We start from the raw sequence: 20623 nt of genomic DNA, 5'->3' as shown, positions 1-20623 counted from the left end.
TCATTCACTAACTTATTCATTACAATATAGTACTACTTATACATATGTGTTCAATCAAAAGTTCTGATAAATTGGTTATCGGGTGTCTATAGTCGGTGAGATGGAGAGGGTACTTAAGCAAACTAATCACTTACTTACATAACTTGACAGACTTCACGGTACATCCTTCTCTAAGGGAGTAGGGGATCCTTTCTATCTGGGTCGCATCTCACAATCACTGGGGGAGTTCGATATAAGATACTGGATTCCTTCCTGGGTACCTTTTTATTTCTTTATGGACGCATTAATTTCATCTGATCAGAATGGCTGTACTCTTTTTGTCCGGCTTCGGATTTCATCAGCTCCAGCGTACTTGCTCTCAGAATATCAGGCAATATCGTTCCTTCATAATGGAGTTGACGCCTTCTCATCTACTTTAAGGATCTTGAAAAATTTTCCCTCTTTTCTATGGCACGTGTTCATCTCTCACTTCGAAACTCAGTCTACTTTTGACTGACTGTCTGACCGACTTCTGCACCTCATCTTCATCTTTCCACTTACTCGACTGCCTCTCTCACTAACTTATTAGATCAACGACTTAACTGTTCACCTAAAGCTTATCTACCCCTCATACTGACTACACATTAAACTTAGCCACTTTTCTCCACCGGCTACTCTATCTAAAAAAACTCATTCCTTTCTTTTCTTCTCCAACTCTCATCTTACTGCCCCACTCACTGACACTGACCCACTCTCATCTTACTGCCCAACTCACTGACACTCTCTCACTCTTTTCTTACTGCCCAACTCACTGACACTCTTTTTTGTCCGTCTCCATCCACAAATTTTCCGAGTTTGTCACGCCTCTCCACAGTGTTTCTACCAATCTCCTCCTTCCTATATTCATTTTTATCCTTTCATTTGTTGGCAGGTCAGCCAGCCCTGTGGCACGTGATTCACAATACCCCTCTCCTTTTTTATTTCCTACCTGTTGACATCCGTTGAGCTCTTTCATGTAGGCCGAATGCATCAAAACAACTCCTTCTGTGTCATCACAGCTTGTCTCCATAGCACTTCAGACAAACCACAAATGTGTCACTGGAGACCATCGCGTCTATTTTTAGAGGCTTGTGTGTGCGTTTAGCCATATGCGTTTCCGGTGCGTGACCCCTCATAAACTTGTTGCGCCGTACCACCTGCTGGGCTTGCTATAGTATTTTCCGTCATTTTTCTGTTTTTGACGGATTTAAAGCTAATTTTTCTGTTTTTCGTTCTTCCTACCTTTTAAGTTTTACAATCCTTACTGGATAATTCTTGTTTATTGAACTGATGCTATTAACATTTCTCCCAACGGCAAGAATCCAAAAAGGAAAACTAACTTCAGAAGTCAAAAAAAATATTTTATTTTTGTAAGATTTTCAGATCTTACACTGCGTTTTACACAGTCTGTTTCTTTTTCTGTTTGTATTCTAGCATGTGTAGAGAAGTTAGAGGATAAAGACTGCAAAAGTATTGCCTCATTTTGTGATATCCTTTCAGCTGAAACTCTCTAAGATGTCAGACATTGATATAGTTCAATCAATTTGACACTTACAGAATGTACATTATATGAAAGAGAACGTCAATGTGCCTTCTTGTTCACACAAAGAAAGCACCACGGATAAAACATCCTGAAAGATTTTGGTTGACATGGAAAATAACATGTCACAGTTGTTCATCTGCTTAAGAATATGAACCTTCAACACGTCCTGCAAAACCATACCCCAACAAACTTGAAAATGTGTTGGGTAAAGATAAAGTTTGCAATATTACAAAGTTCAGGACGTGCAATAAACTGGCACAACATGACTGTTTATCAGTGGATGAAGTGTTGTCTTTGTTCCTCTAGCAGTGATGGGAGTTTTGAGTTTCTAACCATCTCTACATACACTTCGTGACAACTGTTCGTTTCTTGGAAGCAGAATAGGTTCCAATTTTAAAAAATGCAACTGTTTATTAAGTAAATTTAATTACTCATCTGAATTAAACGAGGTTATTAGAATCTGTACTTATAAGAGAACGAATACCGCACTAAGTATTACATCAGCCTAATAGACATTTCTATAGAAAGTCAGATTCAGCCTTGTTCATGTCCTTCCATCACATACAGGATGGTTATAAAATCTTTTCCACTTTTAAAAATCAATAGCTCGAAAACTATTTTCGTATAATTAATTTTAATTGCACCAGAAAAACAGTTTTGTGTATTGTAATCAGTATGTGTGCAATTTTTATTTAAAATAATAAAAAAATTAGTTAGAAATTTGAACACCAGTGGCACACAATATCTTAGTCAGTTGTAGATCAAAATTATCGCGGAGATTAATGACCTTGGTGTAAACCAAAAAATCATTCATCTTAATGGTAGTATCAATGGAAGCATGAATTTTACAAAGGATGGTGCTGTGCCTATTGTGGACAATAATATCAAACAGCTCCTGCTAGAAGCCTTGCTCTTACACCAGTCGCTCCCAAACAGCGACAATCAGAAACCACAGAAGAGTGAATTATCAGTCGCCATTTTCTACATCCCTGACCTACAATGTCGTCCCACCTAACTGCAGCAGTCTTTTGGTGTGGAGATATCGAAACTAATCTTAATCATGTTTTGCCATCATTGGTAGTCACATTTCGAACGTCATTTTATTATTGATAAAACTCCCACTTACACAGATTACAATGCAAATAATGCTTTTGGTATATGATCGATAGTTATTGATTTTTCCAAGTGGGAAAGGACTTTATAACCACCCTGTTTATAATCGAAGCTCGTTATATTTTCGTCCAGAGAAGACATCCAAAAAAGCATCTTAGGCTAACCCAATTTTTAGCGTACGTGCCTTAACCACCTGTCAGTAATGTTATGAGGGGTCGTTACGTTACTCGATTTCCACCGTAGTGTGCTCCTCGTTTACGCCGATCATCCTGTCGGTTGTTTGCGCCGCGACAGCTCGAACACATGATACGTTACGGGTTGGATAGGAGACACTTTGTCCAGTAATTGCTGAGATGTCACGTAATAAAGTCAGTGAGCTTGTTCTGCTGTATGTAGTTCGAGTGGGCGTGACCTCCTAGAGAAGCAGAAAAACAAAAGTGCTTCGCTTATTTAATAAACACTCTCGCAGCTGTCAAGCAAATTAAATGGTACTTTTCAAGATTAAGACAATTATGTTTTTCACTCTTTTCGAAATGTTTATAGTGGTAGAATTGCTTATAGAAAATAATGCTCGTGCATTTAGATTTTGGAGTAAAATTTTGTTTCTATCTTACTTTTATTATTACGCAAACATCGTAGAATATGGATTTTATTTTATACTAGAATACCCGTTGAGAATTAAGGATTAATATCGAAGTGGATACAAAAACCTCTCCTTGATAGATTAGATAGAATGAAGAGTGATAAAATACCGATTGGGTAGACCACAGGCTGGAAAATGTTTTGAGGATACCACCACAAAATTGATTAATTATTTTAAAGAAATCCTTCATAAAAATTGCATTATTAAAACCCCTGTATCGTGACAAATGGCACGAGTTTCCTTTAGCTGAAAGTGGCTAATTAGTAGAAGAAGCTTCAGCTAGTTGGAGACATCAGGATCACACTAAACTAATCCAGACTTCCCCAAATATTTATTTAGAAATTACGAACGTATGTTATGACACAGATGGCGCCACCGTACTCTTGCACGTGAACTTAGTTCTGCGGGTTAGTAAAAGCCGAACACGGGCGATCGTAGTTTACAAAAAAATAGGATTGAAGATCGCGAAAGATAGTTCTTCTCTAATGTGTTTAGAATAAACTCGAAACCTTTATGTAATTCTTACTGATTTAAAGAGAGTTTCTCATCTTTATTTTCTTCTGCAGGAGTTGACCTTATGAAAGAGAGTATTTTATCTTTCTTTCCTTCGCATATGCGCTTCCGATTTAAGAGGTCGCTCTCGAGAATTACTCGCAATTTCATCAATTAGCGCATTATCTGTTACCATGGTTACCGTGAGGTTTTTTTAATGCTCAGTTTCCCACCAATTTCCTGCGTTTTAAGACGTTTTTTTTTTTTTTTTTTTTTTTTGATAATTACCGACCAAACAACGGATTTGTCTGCCGTATCGAAAACGTGCATGACGACCTTCTTAGACTTTCGCCGTTGCTAGGGTTACCTTGAGAGCAGCAGTTCCATGGCCAAATCAGCGTTTAGGTTGCCCTAAGTAAATAAATGCAGCAGAGCAGGTTCTGTTGGTGATTGCTCTCTTTCGTATTGTTGCCAGACGATGACAGTCGGTCTCGTGCTGGTATGGCTTCTGTCGTTTGGCTTTCCTTCTTCGCTGTTCTTTTCGTGTTTGTGTCATTTGCGATACTTAACGTTTCGTAGGTATTATTATTTCTTTTTGTACGATATCTCCATTCTTTCTTTCTCTTCTTACGGAACCGTTCTGTTCTTTATTATATGTGCTTGGATGCTATAAAGAAGCTTTTCTTTGCCCTATTTTGGACTTTCCGTTGATCTTCAGTATGTGACAAAGTACAAAAGAGCAGCCTCGAGCAGAAAGCTTTCTTGTGACACGTGGACATTCTGAAATGCTTGACTAAATTCAGTTTTACCGAACTGATAAGAAATAAGAAAAAAATAATTACGATTATATTTTCTATATAAAGTTGTATACGATGTCGTATTGCCAACTTCCACATGGGGTCGGATGGAAGGGGGTGGTTCTTCCTCTTGCTAGTCTACGATGTTGTTTTTAATTTTATTTGATAGACGTTCGAAACTTAGCATTTCATTCCCTTAGGATGCATTTTTCTCTTGTGCCAATACGAGGTGAAAATAACTTCGGACATATTTCAGTGGAACCGTCCAAGAGTAAATAGAAGTAACTGGATTTGCACCAACTCCTCGGAGTATGATCCCCGAAGACAGAATTTCTTAATCTTATTGATAACGCGGAGTCTGTAGGAATAGCAAGAAAATATCTGCCAGCAGCTATCGGATGTGTGAAAATCCAACTTATATTTTATGAGGAAATACTTCTTAAGGATATTCACAATAAATCACATAACCAACGGAAAATTTCAGCACAAAAAATTAACACACACACAAAAAAAACAACACTATGAATTTCTTCTTGGACAGAATTTCTTTTTATTTGTAGAATTGTTTATTTTTCTAGCCTAAGTATCCAATAGATATCCAACGTACAAAATATCTTTCGCACACTATGATTGAGGACTGTCACCATCCTGAGTATTAAAGTTTATTTAAGAGAATGTCTTTGTGTCAATAACGTTGACAGTTATTTTTATTTGCTTTCACATTGACAGTCCGTGGAGTGGTTTAGATTTAGTATTTCTTTTCTGGAAGAACTCTTTAATGCCATGCAAACGATTTTCTCTATAAATATAAACCTATAGAAAACGGGTTGTCAAGATGAAAGGCAACTTATGGCTAACGAGGACTAAACTGCATCCCTTTCGCAGGTTTAAAAATGGCGATGTAAGTATCAATGCGTACTGAGAAGAGATGGCGAAGTGTTATTCCTTGTTGGAAGATTGTTACATCTGCTGAAATTCATCGTCAGGTAGAATTTATCATGGAAAAAGGTCATGGCGGAGTATACTTAAGGAATAATAAGTACAAAGCAAGCAGGATGTCCGTCTCCGATGTGGTTGTGGTGCAAGTGTCAGCTAGATGGATTCCAGAAGACTTGAGCAAATAGGTACGTGTTTGTACAATCCCAATGGTGTGTGACTGCTCTAGAAGTGGTAGATGTACTATTTTGTACCATAAGCGAAATTAGCATCAATGGAACGTAGACATCCCCAAGGCGAATGAAACAGTTTATCAGGAAAGGTGATGAATACCATCTTTGGTAACCGTTGTGGGGTCCTGCTTGCTTGCTTGCTTTCCGTGAGTAATAACTATACACAGTCATAATTTAGAACATATAAGAGCAACGACGCAATCAGTATGAGTGAAGAATGTCACCTATAGCTTTGTTGTTTATATCAAAATGTGTAATATTCCGTCATGCATTTTCATATAAGCAAAGAGACACTTCGCGCCAGGAGACGTTGAGTTCAGGCCTCAACTGTTTTCACAGTATGAACTCAATGATCTGGTAAGAGATTTAAATTTACCAAAGGAGTCTACAAAACTCCTTGGTTCTAGACTTAAGTCAAAAATTTTTCTAACCCATGGGACGTTTTTCTCATGGTACAGACACAGACAATGAGAACTAGTCCCCCTACTTCTCTGAAGACGATTGTATGCTATTTTTATTTGCAGTAATATAAGATATTTAATGAACTATTTATAAATTAGTTAAAATTCTACACAGCGGAGACTTGACTCATCAACGAGAAGTCCCAAAAGTGCGTTGATGCACAATGGAAATAAATATGGGTCAATTCCGAGGGCTCACTCTGTGCATTTTAAAGAAACATGAGAATTTCATGTTCTGACAAATACTAAGTATAAAGAGCATGGTTGGTCTGTGCTAACTTTAAAGTGATAGACATCTTACTTAGACAGCAATCGGGCTACACAGAAATGTGTTGCTTCTTTTGTAAGTGGGACACTCTGGCAAGGATGTAAAAGTCTGGACAAAGAGGGGCGGTTTTTTGCCTGGATCAGAGAACATAGTTCATAAACCACTGGTAGACCCCAAAATTATCCTCTTTCCACCCTTGAACATAAAACTGAATTTGATGAAACAGTTTTTGAAGGCTTTACCTCAGGAAGGTTGCTGCTTCAACTATCTTTGTACTAAATTTCCATCGATCACCCAAGAGAAGCTAAAACAAGGTATATTTGTTGGACCTAAAATTCACAAGCTAATGACGGACCAAGATTTTGAAGGAACTATAAATAAAAAAATAAAACAGATATGGATTAGCTTCAGGTATATTGTTGAGAACTCCTTGAGGAACAAGGATCCAGACAAGAATATAGCTGAAAATATGTTGGTAAATTTCAAGAAGCTGGACTGCAACGTGAGTGTCAATGTATATATTTTACACTCCCTTATCGACTACTTCCCAGAAAGTGTAGAAGTGCTAGTGAAGAACAGGGTGGGAGTTTTCTTCAGGACATTTCTTCAAGAGACGAGCGACCAGGGGAGGCGGAATATCAGCAAGATGGCTGATTACTGTATTGCTGGATTCTGAAGAGGGACTGTAAAGTAGAAGAATCTGCAAGAAAATCAAAGAAACGAAACTTTGACCCATGGTAGATCAGCTTTAAAATGAGAGGTGAGTGTTTAGTGGACTTCTTACCACACTGCCCTTTTTTAATAGTTTTCAAAACGTATTTAAATATAAAAGTCTGGTAAAAGTAGCATTTTGTAATAATTTCAGTGCACAGATTCTGCCAAAATTAATAAAAATTTGTGAAAAATCTAATTTTCTTTCATGATTTTTGAAGAACCTGACGCGATGAAAACAAACGGAAGTCATTTTTGAAATCAGCATTACAAGATGAATCAGAAACACCCTTTTCTGAAAAAAACATTGAATTTTTTCCACTGATTTATTTTTTTTTTTTTAACTCGGAGTAAGTTGAAGACATACTTTTAAGGATAAAAAAAAAAGCTGAAATGACATGGGATGATCTTATTGCTGGCAGAACTGATAATAGAGGAATAAGTACTTATCTATGCATGTGGAGCCAGACTGTTGATAAGTGGAGACAAAGATGGAGTGACGAAATAAAAGGTTGCATGGAAATCGTTTATCGATAACGAATGGAACAAGTCTGAGGATAACGGATCACTGCGGTTACCTTAAAAAAACAGAGGACGATTATAAAATAATTGCTGGGATATTAAGACAACTTTCGACATACTACTTTTTGGAAAATGTCTAATTTGTAGAATATTAGGCATGTATATTAGATATTCGACGCTGCATTTGCATAATTGCATAGTTCCAGCTTGTTTCATCAATTTAGCATTATTATTAGGGAAAATGAATACACAAAAATTGATTTTTATAATACTTTATTGCCAGTAAAATCTTTATCATTCCTTCGACGTATTCTATTATGTCTACAACACATGGCATGGATGATTGCCGATGAAATGGTTGATGAAAGAATTTCGTCCGGGTTGCTTCTCTCCTTTAATTGTGGTGCTGTTGTAAAGTCCCCGATATAAACTCTGGAAAACTTAGTGCAAAGACAAGATACTTCTCTCAGTCATCTATTTAAAGAACTCTGAAATCTTGGAAATATTAAAGCGGGGGGAAACATGCCAAGTACTTTAGGAAGACACCGGTACCTCCATTTAGCGAGAAACAACGAGTGCACTAGAGCAATCCCTTGCAATCGTTAATAAATAATCATCCTTCTCCTGATAGCCCAAACTCTACGAATGCAATTTTGCAAAATCCAACAGGAAATCTCTAACGCATGCATAATATAGAAATAATCCACAATTTCAAATCTCTCATCAAGTACTTTCATAGGATGTAAGTCCTCAACCCCCTGGAGTTATTTATAATTACCCTGTATTTTAAAGCAAATTAGTCCGTTACAGATACATAATTTATTTTACAACTGCTTTTGTATACTATATTATGAATGGATATATTGACGTCTGTTTAGTCCGTTCTCAAGGGGCATTATCTTTAGGGCACTGTTTATAATCACCAACCATCTATCTTAAGTTAATACCTAGTAACTATGCCGTTCTCCTCAACAAGAATGCAGTGCGTGTGGCTAAACTGTAATATAATCGAAGTAGGAGTCGTCGTAAGTCATGTGCTCAGTGATAAATTCGATGTGTCAGTGGCAGAGCCACTTTGGAAGAATTTCCATAAATTTTCATGCCTGATTGTTGTGTCCTTGGACACTTTCTATTCTAATAAATGCTTATCAGTGTTTTCTCGTTTAACCACTTAGTTTGAACAAGCTCACAGCGTTCAGCTTATAGATGGACTCGCATAGCACTTTCCACTAAGTCAACAATCACTTTGAAGTTTACTCTTAGGTATCTTAAGAAGAATGTGTGTGAAATATCTGGGAATAAGTGAACGGAAAAACAAAAAAAAATGGTGTAAATTTTGCAATAAATATTGAAGTGTTGTTCTACTTGAGTTTTAGTGTATATTCTTTGAAAGAATCCTTTTGTCTCCTCAACTCAACTTTTTCTTTTCTAGATAGCGAATTGGATGACTTAGATGCCGATCACTCTCACTACAAGCCTGAAGCCATAGATACATTATGCCAATTGACGAAGTTTAACAGGAGGGAGTTGCAACTGATGTATCGCGGTTTCAAGCAGGTAAAGGATGCTTCGCTCTTACAAAAATTTGTTTTTCAACCTTTAATATCACGTGAATTAAAAATTAGCTTTCTATTAGAATCAAAACACTAACATATTAGGGCCACCTGAGATTCTCTGGTTGGTTTGCCTGTTTTGCTGGAGGTAAGACCTGAGTTTTCGGAGAGAAGCTTGTTATCCTCGCCTGAGATGAGTGAAAATTCAGCCCTGGAGTCAAAAGCGCTCAAGTTCCTCGCGTCATTGGCGGGATTCAAACCCGGGCATTTTCCACCAGGTGGGGTGAGGACAGTAGAACCACTGTACTATTCGTGAAGACTAGCTTTCAGCTTTCTAGTACAATCACTTTTGTACTGAATTAAATTTTTAGTCGCATTGAAAAGTTCAGCTAAAATTTTTCTGTTTCATTATCACACTGAATACCAATTTTTAGTCAGGGGTGTCAAGGGCTCCCGCTGTTAGTGATGTAACCAAGAATGGAAAAGTTTTTCAACACTATTATAAAAGTTACTGTCTTCAGATGAATGACCACCGCAGGAGACGCAATTACTTTAGATCGCAGTATTGAGTAGTATTTTCTGGAACCTTGGACGCACTATTATCTATGATTAATGCTATCTCTTATCCAGGCCCCGCATCCTTTGCTGACATGGCGCTTTCTAGTTTATCTTATGCCGCATCCATGTGCCACTTTTGGAGATTAAATCCCATCTGTTATGTAGTTCTAGCTGCTTCTATGTCCACCATTAAATTTCGTCTCGTTGAAATCAGTGTCGCCGACCTGCTTGAAATAACGCTTCATTGATTTAGACGCTGTCTTAATGAAATGTTGAAAGAAATTCCCAAGGGGACTATCACTTGATTTCTATTGCATTAAACAACTTCTCGGAATGAATTCCGAGACCCGCTGGCTCTGTCAGTGAACTGCTGTTAGTAATGTTTGAGACTGCAGATCCTCATTTCTTCTACTGACGAATTGTCTGCGTGTGGGAAATGAAGTTCCAATTGAGATGGAAAACCTCGGGAGAAATTCCATCAAAACAATTGTGGTATACGAATGTTTTTCAGAAAGTAATGGTAAGGTTGTTACAAAAAAGACTTATTTATGAGTATTTGAGGGGTTTATTCATTAAAAGTGGCACTCGTGGCTAGTACAGGAACTTTTGTGCTTTTATCACGCATTGGCTGAGTTAGTTGCCCTTGGGAGAAGGCTGCATAATTTTCCCCTGGAAACTGGGATTTTTAATATAGAAAACCGATAACAGAATTCTTGAAATTTATAGAAGAATATACCGAACACCACATGGCCTTGGATGACTCGGCGCTAATTCTAAAATAACCAATTAGATCCATCTAAGTGACCTAAGTTAATTTCCTGCTGCACGTGATGTCCCGAAAGCAATGGCTTCTGGCTGGTTTCCTCATTTTGGAGTACAGAACAGTCAAAGATTTCCGAGGAATTGGAAGAGATATTTCTTGGGGCTTTCCTATTGCTACCACTGCATAATTGCCATCTTAGCAGCAGTTACATGACACCTTGAATTGTCGCAGAGAGAGACAATATCTTTGTTGCGACATCACGGAAATACACATAAGGCATGTTCAACGGCGGGCCAAGGGTAAACAGCGACCAGAGCGAGTGGTTCTACTGCGCCTCCTGTTTCAGAATATTAGAAAATATTTCGTGGTATAATGCAGAGAAAGGATATATTTGAAAGTTTTAGTTTAAAACGAATTTTCTGGGAAATAAAGATGAATACAATAAAACAACTTTTATTAATTAAATTACAATTATTTTAAAAATAAGCTAAAATAACATTTAGCTCTGAAATGAAGAATATTCACTTTTCCTCTGACTAATGCTCAAAGAGAGATCGTTTTTCAATGGGAAATCGCCGAGGTAAAATATTGGTGCCCATAAACTGCAAGATAAGGCTCAACATGATTTCACAGATACCAGCAGTGTAGTTCTTATCTAAACCATTAGCATGTGTATGAGAGCAGCGTTAAGTTTAGGAATGGAAATAATAAAGAAAGAATAGCATACAATATTTCGGCAGAGATCCTTCACGGCACACTTTGGTAAGAGGTTAACAATAAAATATGGGAATCTTCTTTAACAAAAAAAAATACAAAAAACACACACATCGAAAAACTAAATAGACCGAAATAAAAAAATAAATAAAAAAATATTTAAATTTGAAATTTATTTGTATTTGTCCTGTATAGATAAATGTCTAGCTATTAAAGATGATAGGTCCAGCTTGGCTATCAATGCACATCAGACCTCAATTTATCAATCCTTGGGGACTTGTTGATTCAAATTCAATTCAAAAGTGTTTATCTCAAATGCTTCGGTCATGATCAGAAATTTCGGCTCTTATTTAATCACTGTAGTTTCCGAAAACACTTTCTGTATTCGCTGCACAGAATAAATTTACGAGTGACCTTATTCCCAACTCAATAAAGTAATCTCGAAATACCTGTACAACTGCTGAGTAAGAAGTTTTGTCTTCATGAAAATCACCTAGCAACAAACATTACTAGTCCATATTATGCTCAGAATAGCTCGGCTTTATTACAATTCAGAGGTAAAGAAGATAATCAGAAAAAGCATCCAAAATACTTTCACGAAGGAACATTTTCAGAATACATCAGGAAAGATGTTTGCTGCGCGAATGCCATTCAAATGCCGAACACAATCCAAATCGAGCAATCAGATTTTGTTGTTTTGCTCTCCCAGGACAGTAGAAGGTATCTATAATGCGTGTCTATTTTGGTCTATCACACAAACAAACTGCAATGAATAATGATAAAGTCTGTAAAACTATTTTTTATGTGACATTTGCCAACTAATGAGGTAGTATTATACAGGGTGTTTCAAAAGTGATGGTCAATAATTTAAAGGTGAACTGCACAGACTACAATATGCAAAAAACGCCTAGTAAAAATGGATCCTTAAGTGAATTTTTTTCGAGATATTGCACATTTCTAGTTGGGATCCACCACTGACTTGTTTGTTTAGGTTAGGTTATGCTCATTCTCCCCTCTCTCAATGCTCTGAGACGTAGCAGACACACTTGTCAAAGGATAGTCAACATGGAAAGAGGTTACAGCAACGAAGAGTATGCAGACATGCACTTCATGTATGGTAAAGTCAACGGCAATGCACTCGAGGCTGCACGTTTGTACCAAGAAGCATTTCCCCACCGAAGGAAACCCAACAGGCGCACATTCATCAGGGTACATAACACCTTAATGAACATGGACACTTCGCACATGGAGTACGAGCATGTAGGCCCAGAAGCATAACACCTGATGTTGAGGAAAGGGTGTTAGAAAGAACATCCTGTAACATCTGTAAAATCCTGTGGTGTTGAAACCAAAAATTAAAAACGAATTATGTTTAATAAAACCACCCTTAGCAAAGAATTCACAGCTTTTTGCTGAACTAGTGCTTTCATAGTCAATGGCGGATCTTAACAGAAAATGTGCAATATCTCGAAAACGGTTCATTTTCGGCCCGATGTTCACTTGGACTTTTTTGCTTATTTTAGTTTGTACTTTTCGCCTTTAAATTATTGACCATTTTTGAAACGCCCTGTATAATACAAAGTTTGAATTCTTTATAGTAAATGTTTTACTGAAGGTGTCTTGGTTCTTATGAAAAAAGCGATAAATTATTATTAGTAGTAGTAGTAGTAGTAGTGGCACTTGATGCAAGAAAGCAAGTGTAGTAGCTTATGCAGCATCAGCCAAAAAAAAAAAAAAAAAAAAATCACACCATACCCTCCAATTGCCTGTCCAGTTCCTCCTTAAATTTATTTAACCTATCAACTTCCACAACGACAGATGGAAGTTTGTTCCAGCAATTAACCACCCGCTGGCTAAAGGCAAATTTCCGCACATCTATTCTACATCTGTCCTTTCTTAATTTGAACTTATGTCCCCGTAGGTTCGTATTCTGAACAAGTGGGAGGATCCCATCAGAATTCAGCGTGCTCAACCCATTCAAGGCCTTATAGACCTCAATCAGATCACCGCGCAGGTGTCTAGTCTCCAGCCACTGCAATTTGCAGAACTTAAGCCTCTCTTGGTAAGAGGATCCCTTCATTCCCCTCACCAATGTGTTGCTCTTCTCTGTACACGCTCAAGCAAATCTACATCCTTCCTAAAATGAGGCTTCCAGACCTGTATGCAGTACTCAAGGCGTGGCCTGACCATTGCCTTATACAGAGGGACAATCACCTCCTTTTCCCTGCTAGCAAAATTCCTATATATCATTGACAAAACCCCATGACCTGCCCTAGCAGCCTGTCTACATTGCTCAGAAAACTTCATATCTGACTGCACAATTACTCCCAGGTCTTTTTCATTTTCTACCACCTTAAGTGTAGTACCACACAGTTGGTACGTTTCTCTGGGGTTACTTCTACCCATATGCAGTACTTTGCATTTGTCAAGGTTAAACTTCAGTTGCCACTTCTTAGCCCATCTGCCCAAATTATCTAGATCCTGTTGCAGTAGCACACTGCCATTACTGTCATTAACAACCCTGCCAACCTTCGTGTCATCTGCAAACTTCGACATTAAGCCTGATATACCTTCATCAATATCATTGATAAATATACAAAACAACAGTGGACCCAACACCGAACCCTGTGGGACTCCACTAATAACATTAGTCCACGAAGAGCAGCACCCATTGATTACCACCCTCTGTCTTCTCCCACTTAACCATCCTTTTATCCATTGTAGCAACTTACCCTTAATACCATTCTGCTCCAATTTGTACAGTAGTCTTCCATGCGCAACAGTGTCAAAAGCTTTCCTGAAATCCAAGTATATGATATCAAAATTATTTTTTGCATCCAGTTCCTTTGTGACCACATCATAATAACCAATCAAATTTGTCAGACAAGACTTTCCCTTAACAAACCCATGCTGTGTCTGAATTATTGCTGCAGTCTTGTCTAGATGATCCTGCAATGCATCTTTAACCAGTGACTCCATTATTTTACCCGGAACAGAAGTTAAACTAACTGGTCTGTAATTATTCGTGTCACCCTTCGAACCTCCTTTGTGAATTGGGGATACATTTGCACATCTCCAGTCCGTGGGAACCTCCCTGAATCCAAGGATGCTCTCATAATTATGGCTAAGGGTTTGCTTAGTTGCTTTGCCGCCTCCTTTAATATAACTGGATAGATCCCATCCGCTCCAGGTGCCTTTCTTATGTTTAACTTCAACAATTTCTCCTCCACTTTGCTCTCAGTTATTACAAAATCATTAAGCACACTGCTACAATTTGATAACCTTCTTCCATTTTCAAACTGTAATGATTCCTCACGTGTGAATGTAGATGCAAAATACTCATTCAGTTTGTTTGCTATCTGAGCAGGATCATCAACAGTCGAACCATCGATGTCAAGTGGACCAATCATATTCAGCCCCTTCCTTTTAGAGTTTATATAAGTAAAGAAATCCTTGCTGTTTTTCTTAGCATCTTTTGCCAAAGATTTCTCGTAATCCGCCTTTGCCTGCCGAACCTCCTTTGTGACCTGATTACAGACTAGCTTATATCTGCTACAGGCTTCTGCGTCGCCTGATAATTTATATGCATCCCATGCATTTTTCTTCTCTGTCACGAGTCTCATTAGTTCATTTGATAACCATTTAGGCCTAAACCTTGAACAATATTTCTTCATCGGTATGAAAAGTCTAGTAGCTTCCACGATTAATTCCTTGAATGCTTCCCACTTAGAATTTACTGTTTGTAACATCGTCAGTCGATCCCACTGTACAGAATTTAAAAACTGTCTGAGACCACTGTACTCCCCTTTACGGAAGCAAAAACCCTTTCCTTTACCCCTGACGGTAGTTACCTCTTTGAGTAAATCCCACTTCAGCACACTGTGATCACTGCCACCTAGTGGTTCCTTTATCTGCAAATTCTTAATACACGAATGATCACTGCTGATAACCAGATCAAGAGTATTACTTTCTCTGGTTGCCTCTCGAACATGCTGCTGCAGAAAACAATCATCCAATAACTCCACAAAAGTCTGACTAGTGTGTGAGTGACCAACCCACAAGTTCCAGTCAATATCTGGGAAGTTAAAATCCCCCATTATAAGACATTCTGATTTACTGGCCCACTCTATTTCTCTGTACAATTGTTCATTGTACTCATTCGAGTCATTAGGCCTATAACACACTCCTACTCTTATCTTTGCTTTTGCAGTGCTTATGTCACACCAAACTGACTCAACAGTGCACTGTCCATCTATATCAACTGGATGCACTTCTTTTGATTTTATGTTTTTCTTAATTAACAGCATAACACCTCCTCCCTTTCTGTCCTGTCTATCCTTTCTGTACACATTGTACTCCCCAAATTCCAGTTCTGCATTCCTTATATCTTTGTGACACCACGTCTCTGCTATCCCAACAATATCCGCCTTTGATGTCTTGACCAACACTTCAAATTCATCAAATTTATTTACTATACTTCTAGCATTGGTATACATGCAAGCATACATGCTCCTATGCCTATTCCTTGTTACCCTAACACATCCCATATACCCAACTATTCCAGGATGACTGCCATCCGTCCCTGAAACCCCCAACACCCCTCGCTCCAGGTCGCTTCTTATTCTAATAGAAGTTGTGCAAGAATCACCTTCACCTCTGCCTGCGGTTACTGTTAAACTATTAGTCTTTGTATCCCCCCAAGCTAGCAGTTTTCCGACCCACCTAACACTGCCTCGATAGCATCAGCAAATAGTCTTGCACCCTTTCTATTTAAGTGTATCCCATCCCTGTAGAAGCAATCTCTCCTGTTAACAAGTACAGTCCAGGCTGAAAAAATTCTACCCCTTGAGCCTTGCACAATCTTTCCAGGGCCGAATTGATCGACAAGGCTCTCATCATATACTCCCTCCTATCGTGTCTGGGCAGAATTGCAGACACTTTCAAATTCAACCCTAATTCTCGGCTTTTTTTCAACAGTGACCTGTACTTGTTGAGTAATTCTGCCGGTCTCCTACTCTTAATATTAGGGAAAAAACAAATATAAAAATTGTAATGAAATGGAGAAAAATTCCAGTTTCAATAAATCATAAGCGCTTATAAAGATCAAGCAATCATTTAAGCAATAAGGGTAAAGATCAAGCAATAACAGGATGTGCATTGTCCCAGGAAGAGCAAGAATTACATCAACATTTTGTTTATTCCAATAAATAGTCTTATTCCATAAGACCATTTAAAATTTTAAATGCTCCAGTCAGGTCTCCTCGCAGATGCCTAGTTTCTAGACGCTGCAGTTTGCACAACTAAAGTCTCTTACTTCCTAAAAGTACCCTCTTGTACCCCTGACTAATCTTGCTTTTCTCTGCACCGCTTCCTAGCAGATTTAGATCCTTCCAGTTTGAGGACATGCAGAACAGTGTGACGATACTGCTGAAAGGATTTCCCAGAAAATAATTTCCATCATTGTTTTCAGGCATCGTAGAGATTGGGTTGGGGTAGTCTGTATAATGTCAGAAGGATAGTTGTTTACTTGTTGTACGGTTTCGGGCGCATCAGCAACTTAGGCCATATATAATGCCTGTAAATTACCTGTGTTCTGTGGTTGTTTTACTGGACGTAAAACCCCAGTTTCCGGTGGGGGAAAACCATGCTAACCTCGCCTAAGACGGACTAACTTTTTGTGAAAAATATCCATAAAAATTCCTAGCGTCATTGATGGGATTTGAACTCTCGTCTTTTTTACCTAGTGTAGGGAGGGCCAACTGTGCTATCCAAGAGGGCCTAGAAGTACTTTGAAGGTAACGACACCCACCAAATGTCAGAGCTAAGTATTTACAAATAATATTGTATCTGTACTTATTACTAGCATCCCAAAGAATTTAATATTCAATGTTATCCCGAGGTAGTAAGGACCTTCATTCTCACGACCCTTGGCTTAGTTTTCTTGTATCATTTTGCCAGTACTATTATATTTAATCTCCTTATTATAATTCGCCGCACATTTCTCCTCCGGGGGGGGTGTACTCAGTATCGAGTTGCTGTCATATTCAATGGACATTTATTCTCTTTATGATACACATAAGTCATCCACTTCTACACCAGACATGGACAGAGGCACTTAACGGCCTGTGTCCACGCATATCGTGATGGTCATCTATCCCCTAGAGACCTTCCTAGGCTCAAGGTCACAGATGTTGAAAGCCATTTTATGTACCAGGGTTAGTCTTCTGCACGCAAGTGCGTTTATTTTTTTATTTTATTTTTGTTCTCTTTAGATCTGTTTACTCGGAGTACATCTAGGACTGCTGGGGATGGTTTGTAACATTTAGGATAAATGACAGTCGCAGTAGTAGCTAGACAAATTTTCTAGATGGATTTCGAGCAATCAGGTCCAGCCAAAAAAAAAAACCATTAACGAGAGTAACGGTCTTCAAATATTTTATGATATTGAATGCAGTTGAATCAAATTCAACAATAAAATTCTCCACAGAAAATTTTATATTTCTTACTGTAGATTATACTAGATGTTTGTAATGAAACGATTTTTATTTAAAGGATACAAACTGAGAAAATTGTGAAATCTTCTTTTTGTGTAATTTGATATAGCAGTCTGCTCAAATACGTTCTGTCCTCTTGCAGGAGTGTCCGAATGGTATGGTAAAAGAAGAAACTTTTAAAGGAATTTATGCTCAGTATTTCCCGAAAGGGGTCGATACAAGTCAATATGCTCACTACGTCTTCAACACATTCGACCAGGATCACACTGGATCGATAACTTTCACGGTAAGTGCATTTCGCAATAAATAATAGTTGAATGTCCCTAGAATTATACCGAAAGCATAGCTTAAAATAATTGGTAGAGTATTATCGCTCTGAATTGTTATAGATTTTAAGAAACATGTGCTCTACAGGTTTGCATTGGTGGCGGGAAAACAACAGTAATACATAAAGGTTAACGCTCCGTCTATGAGCCCCAAATGGCAAGCGATTAATAATGTGACCAAGCGAATCAAAAGATCTCTATAGTGTGTGCGCAAAGTGAATAGATTCTTTTTTGGTTTTAAATACAGTTTTCTTTACTTGGTTATACAGCGTATCTCTTTTCCACTACAAGAAGTAGGCAGAGTTCCGGAAGGGAAATCCACCTTTCTGTTTCTTGATAGTACTAAGTTACTAACCAACTAATTTAGCCACTTGGTTACCCTTGTGGCACTGCTCCTACCTTCCTGTGTCGGGGCCTAAAAACCTGGGGAAAAAAAGTCACCTTTCCAAGACCAAAAGGAGAAAAGTGATCTCCGCAAAACCTATCGGATCTAAGGATCCTAACATTGACCATTCATGAGATAGAAGGTTCTAACACATGCACTGCTAAACGCTAAAAAATTGGCACTGTTAAATAAGAGTTCCGATGCATCTGGTGTTGAACTCTACTCAAGAACAGCTCTAAGTATTCTCTCCCCTTTTAAAATTCAAAAATATCTACAAAACCTCATAGGATCTCCAAAATCAACCAAGCGTCTGAGATCTGGCGATTGTTCGCTGAAGTCTGTGATGAACGTCGATCAGAAAGGCTCCAAAAATTACCTTCTTTGGAGGATTATCCATTACTGTTTCCCCTCATTGTAAGCACTTCTTGGGATGAGATAATATCCCGAGTGGGATCTCATAAACCTCTCAGAAGAAGAATTGAAAAACACAAGACCAAGGCATTTTGATTGTAAAGCGCATATATACTAAACGTGACAATGCTCTAGTCCTACCCCAAACATAATCTTAACATTTGATAGCCACAAATCTCCAACATCCCTCAAAGCAGAGTATCTCAACTCCCAAATAAAACTATACATTCCTAATCCAACACGTTGTTTCAAATTCCCGGAATTTTGCCATTCCCAAAATTTCTGACGAGGTTTAGCCACTTGTGCTGTTTGAGATTAATGCGTGCATATTCACGTAGACTCTAAAGCAGAACAGCGTGAATGCCTACTCCAGAGATTGTCCGTTTTGAAAAAAAAATAAATAAATAAAAAATATTCAACGGGTCTAAGCTGAACAAAACATCACGTATTAAGAAGCAAGCCAAAAAATCGGTACAGGCCCAAAATAACACACGACCTGCTTCTACTCCAGCAATTCAAAAGTCAGCACCAGTAACCACTGCTGTGCAAGTATAACAACAAGGACTGGTATCCAAATAGAAGTAACATACCACCCGCAAACAGATCAATGTCAGACGTGACTCAGTCACTTTTGGAAAGTGTTCCCTTATTTAGTAAAACAACTAGGATAAAAACGGCTGCTAACACACCAATCATCGTTTCACATACTAACACTTATCCAAAATATTCTGAAATCATTGCTCCTGGTGATACTATACAAATTAACTCAGCGGGAATGGAAATTAAAGCCCACTAAAAGGCCCAGTTCTCGACTTCTTCGCAGGAGAAGGAAGAAATGAACACAAGGAGACCGTACTTCCCGAAAAAAATCAGCCCGTAGGACACAAACGAACTGAGTGCCCCATTAAACCAAAATAACGCCAGTTAACTTAAATGGAATTGGAGGATACTAGGCATTATTTCCAGAAAGAAGAATACTAGGCATTGAAAGAAACTGGACGATATCGTCTACAGTGGAATTGTAGAGGATATCGCGATTTCGTACGATTTTAGACAAAAGGCAACTGAGTATAACTCAGTTGCCCTTTGTCTTCAAGAAACTAATTTAACAGCACCTGTTACTACATCACTTAAACATCATGTCATCTACAGAAAAGATCGTATCTCTCTCTCTCATGTGACCTATTCGGTTCATGGAAGGGTTGCAATTCTAATCAGCTCCAATGTTCCTCCCCGACCATTAATGCTATAAACAAGTCTAGAGACTGGCCGCTTAAATATCCTTCCGTTTTTCTCTTAACATTGTCACCTTATATCTTCCCCCTTCATACAATTTGCCCTCAGCAGCCCTTGTGTCGTTAAACCAAACGCCATCTTCCCCCAAAACCAAGAAATCTCTTACAGTGACCTTGAAAGATCTAATTATCGTTAACTGGATCTGTGCAAAAGCTGCTCGAAAAAATACAGGCAGATAACAATTCTAGACACAGCAGTTATATCAAATGTAACACTCAATGCTGAATGAATGTAACTTATATAAGAAATCGAATATTACAGGCAACCGGAATAACAATATCAAGAATGTTCACAAGTCATCGAATATGGCCAAAATTTTGGTGGAATAACGAGTGTAACAAAGCGAAACAAAAGAAAAAGCCTGTAATAACTTTAATCTAGTGTAG

At 38.2% G+C, this 20623-nt stretch overlaps 1 protein-coding gene across 1 annotated transcript in view; it reads left to right on the top strand.

Moving 5' to 3' along the window:
* LOC150078277 (A-type potassium channel modulatory protein KCNIP1-like) overlaps positions 1–20623 on the top strand; it is a 457018-nt gene that overhangs the window by 421311 nt on the left and 15084 nt on the right. Inside the window, exons 4-5 of the mRNA XM_090385207.1 lie at positions 9170–9294; positions 17962–18105. Of these exons, the coding sequence (XP_090241333.1) occupies positions 9170–9294; positions 17962–18105 (269 nt within the window). The remainder of the gene's footprint in view (positions 1–9169; positions 9295–17961; positions 18106–20623) is intronic.

Source organism: Mastigoproctus giganteus, chromosome 11 (assembly GCF_048544385.1).
Source record: "Mastigoproctus giganteus isolate SK-2022 chromosome 11, ASM4854438v1, whole genome shotgun sequence".
NCBI lineage: Eukaryota > Metazoa > Arthropoda > Arachnida > Uropygi > Thelyphonidae > Mastigoproctus > Mastigoproctus giganteus.
Note: the sequence above shows the minus strand (reverse complement) of the source record. Positions and strands in the feature narration are given on the sequence as shown.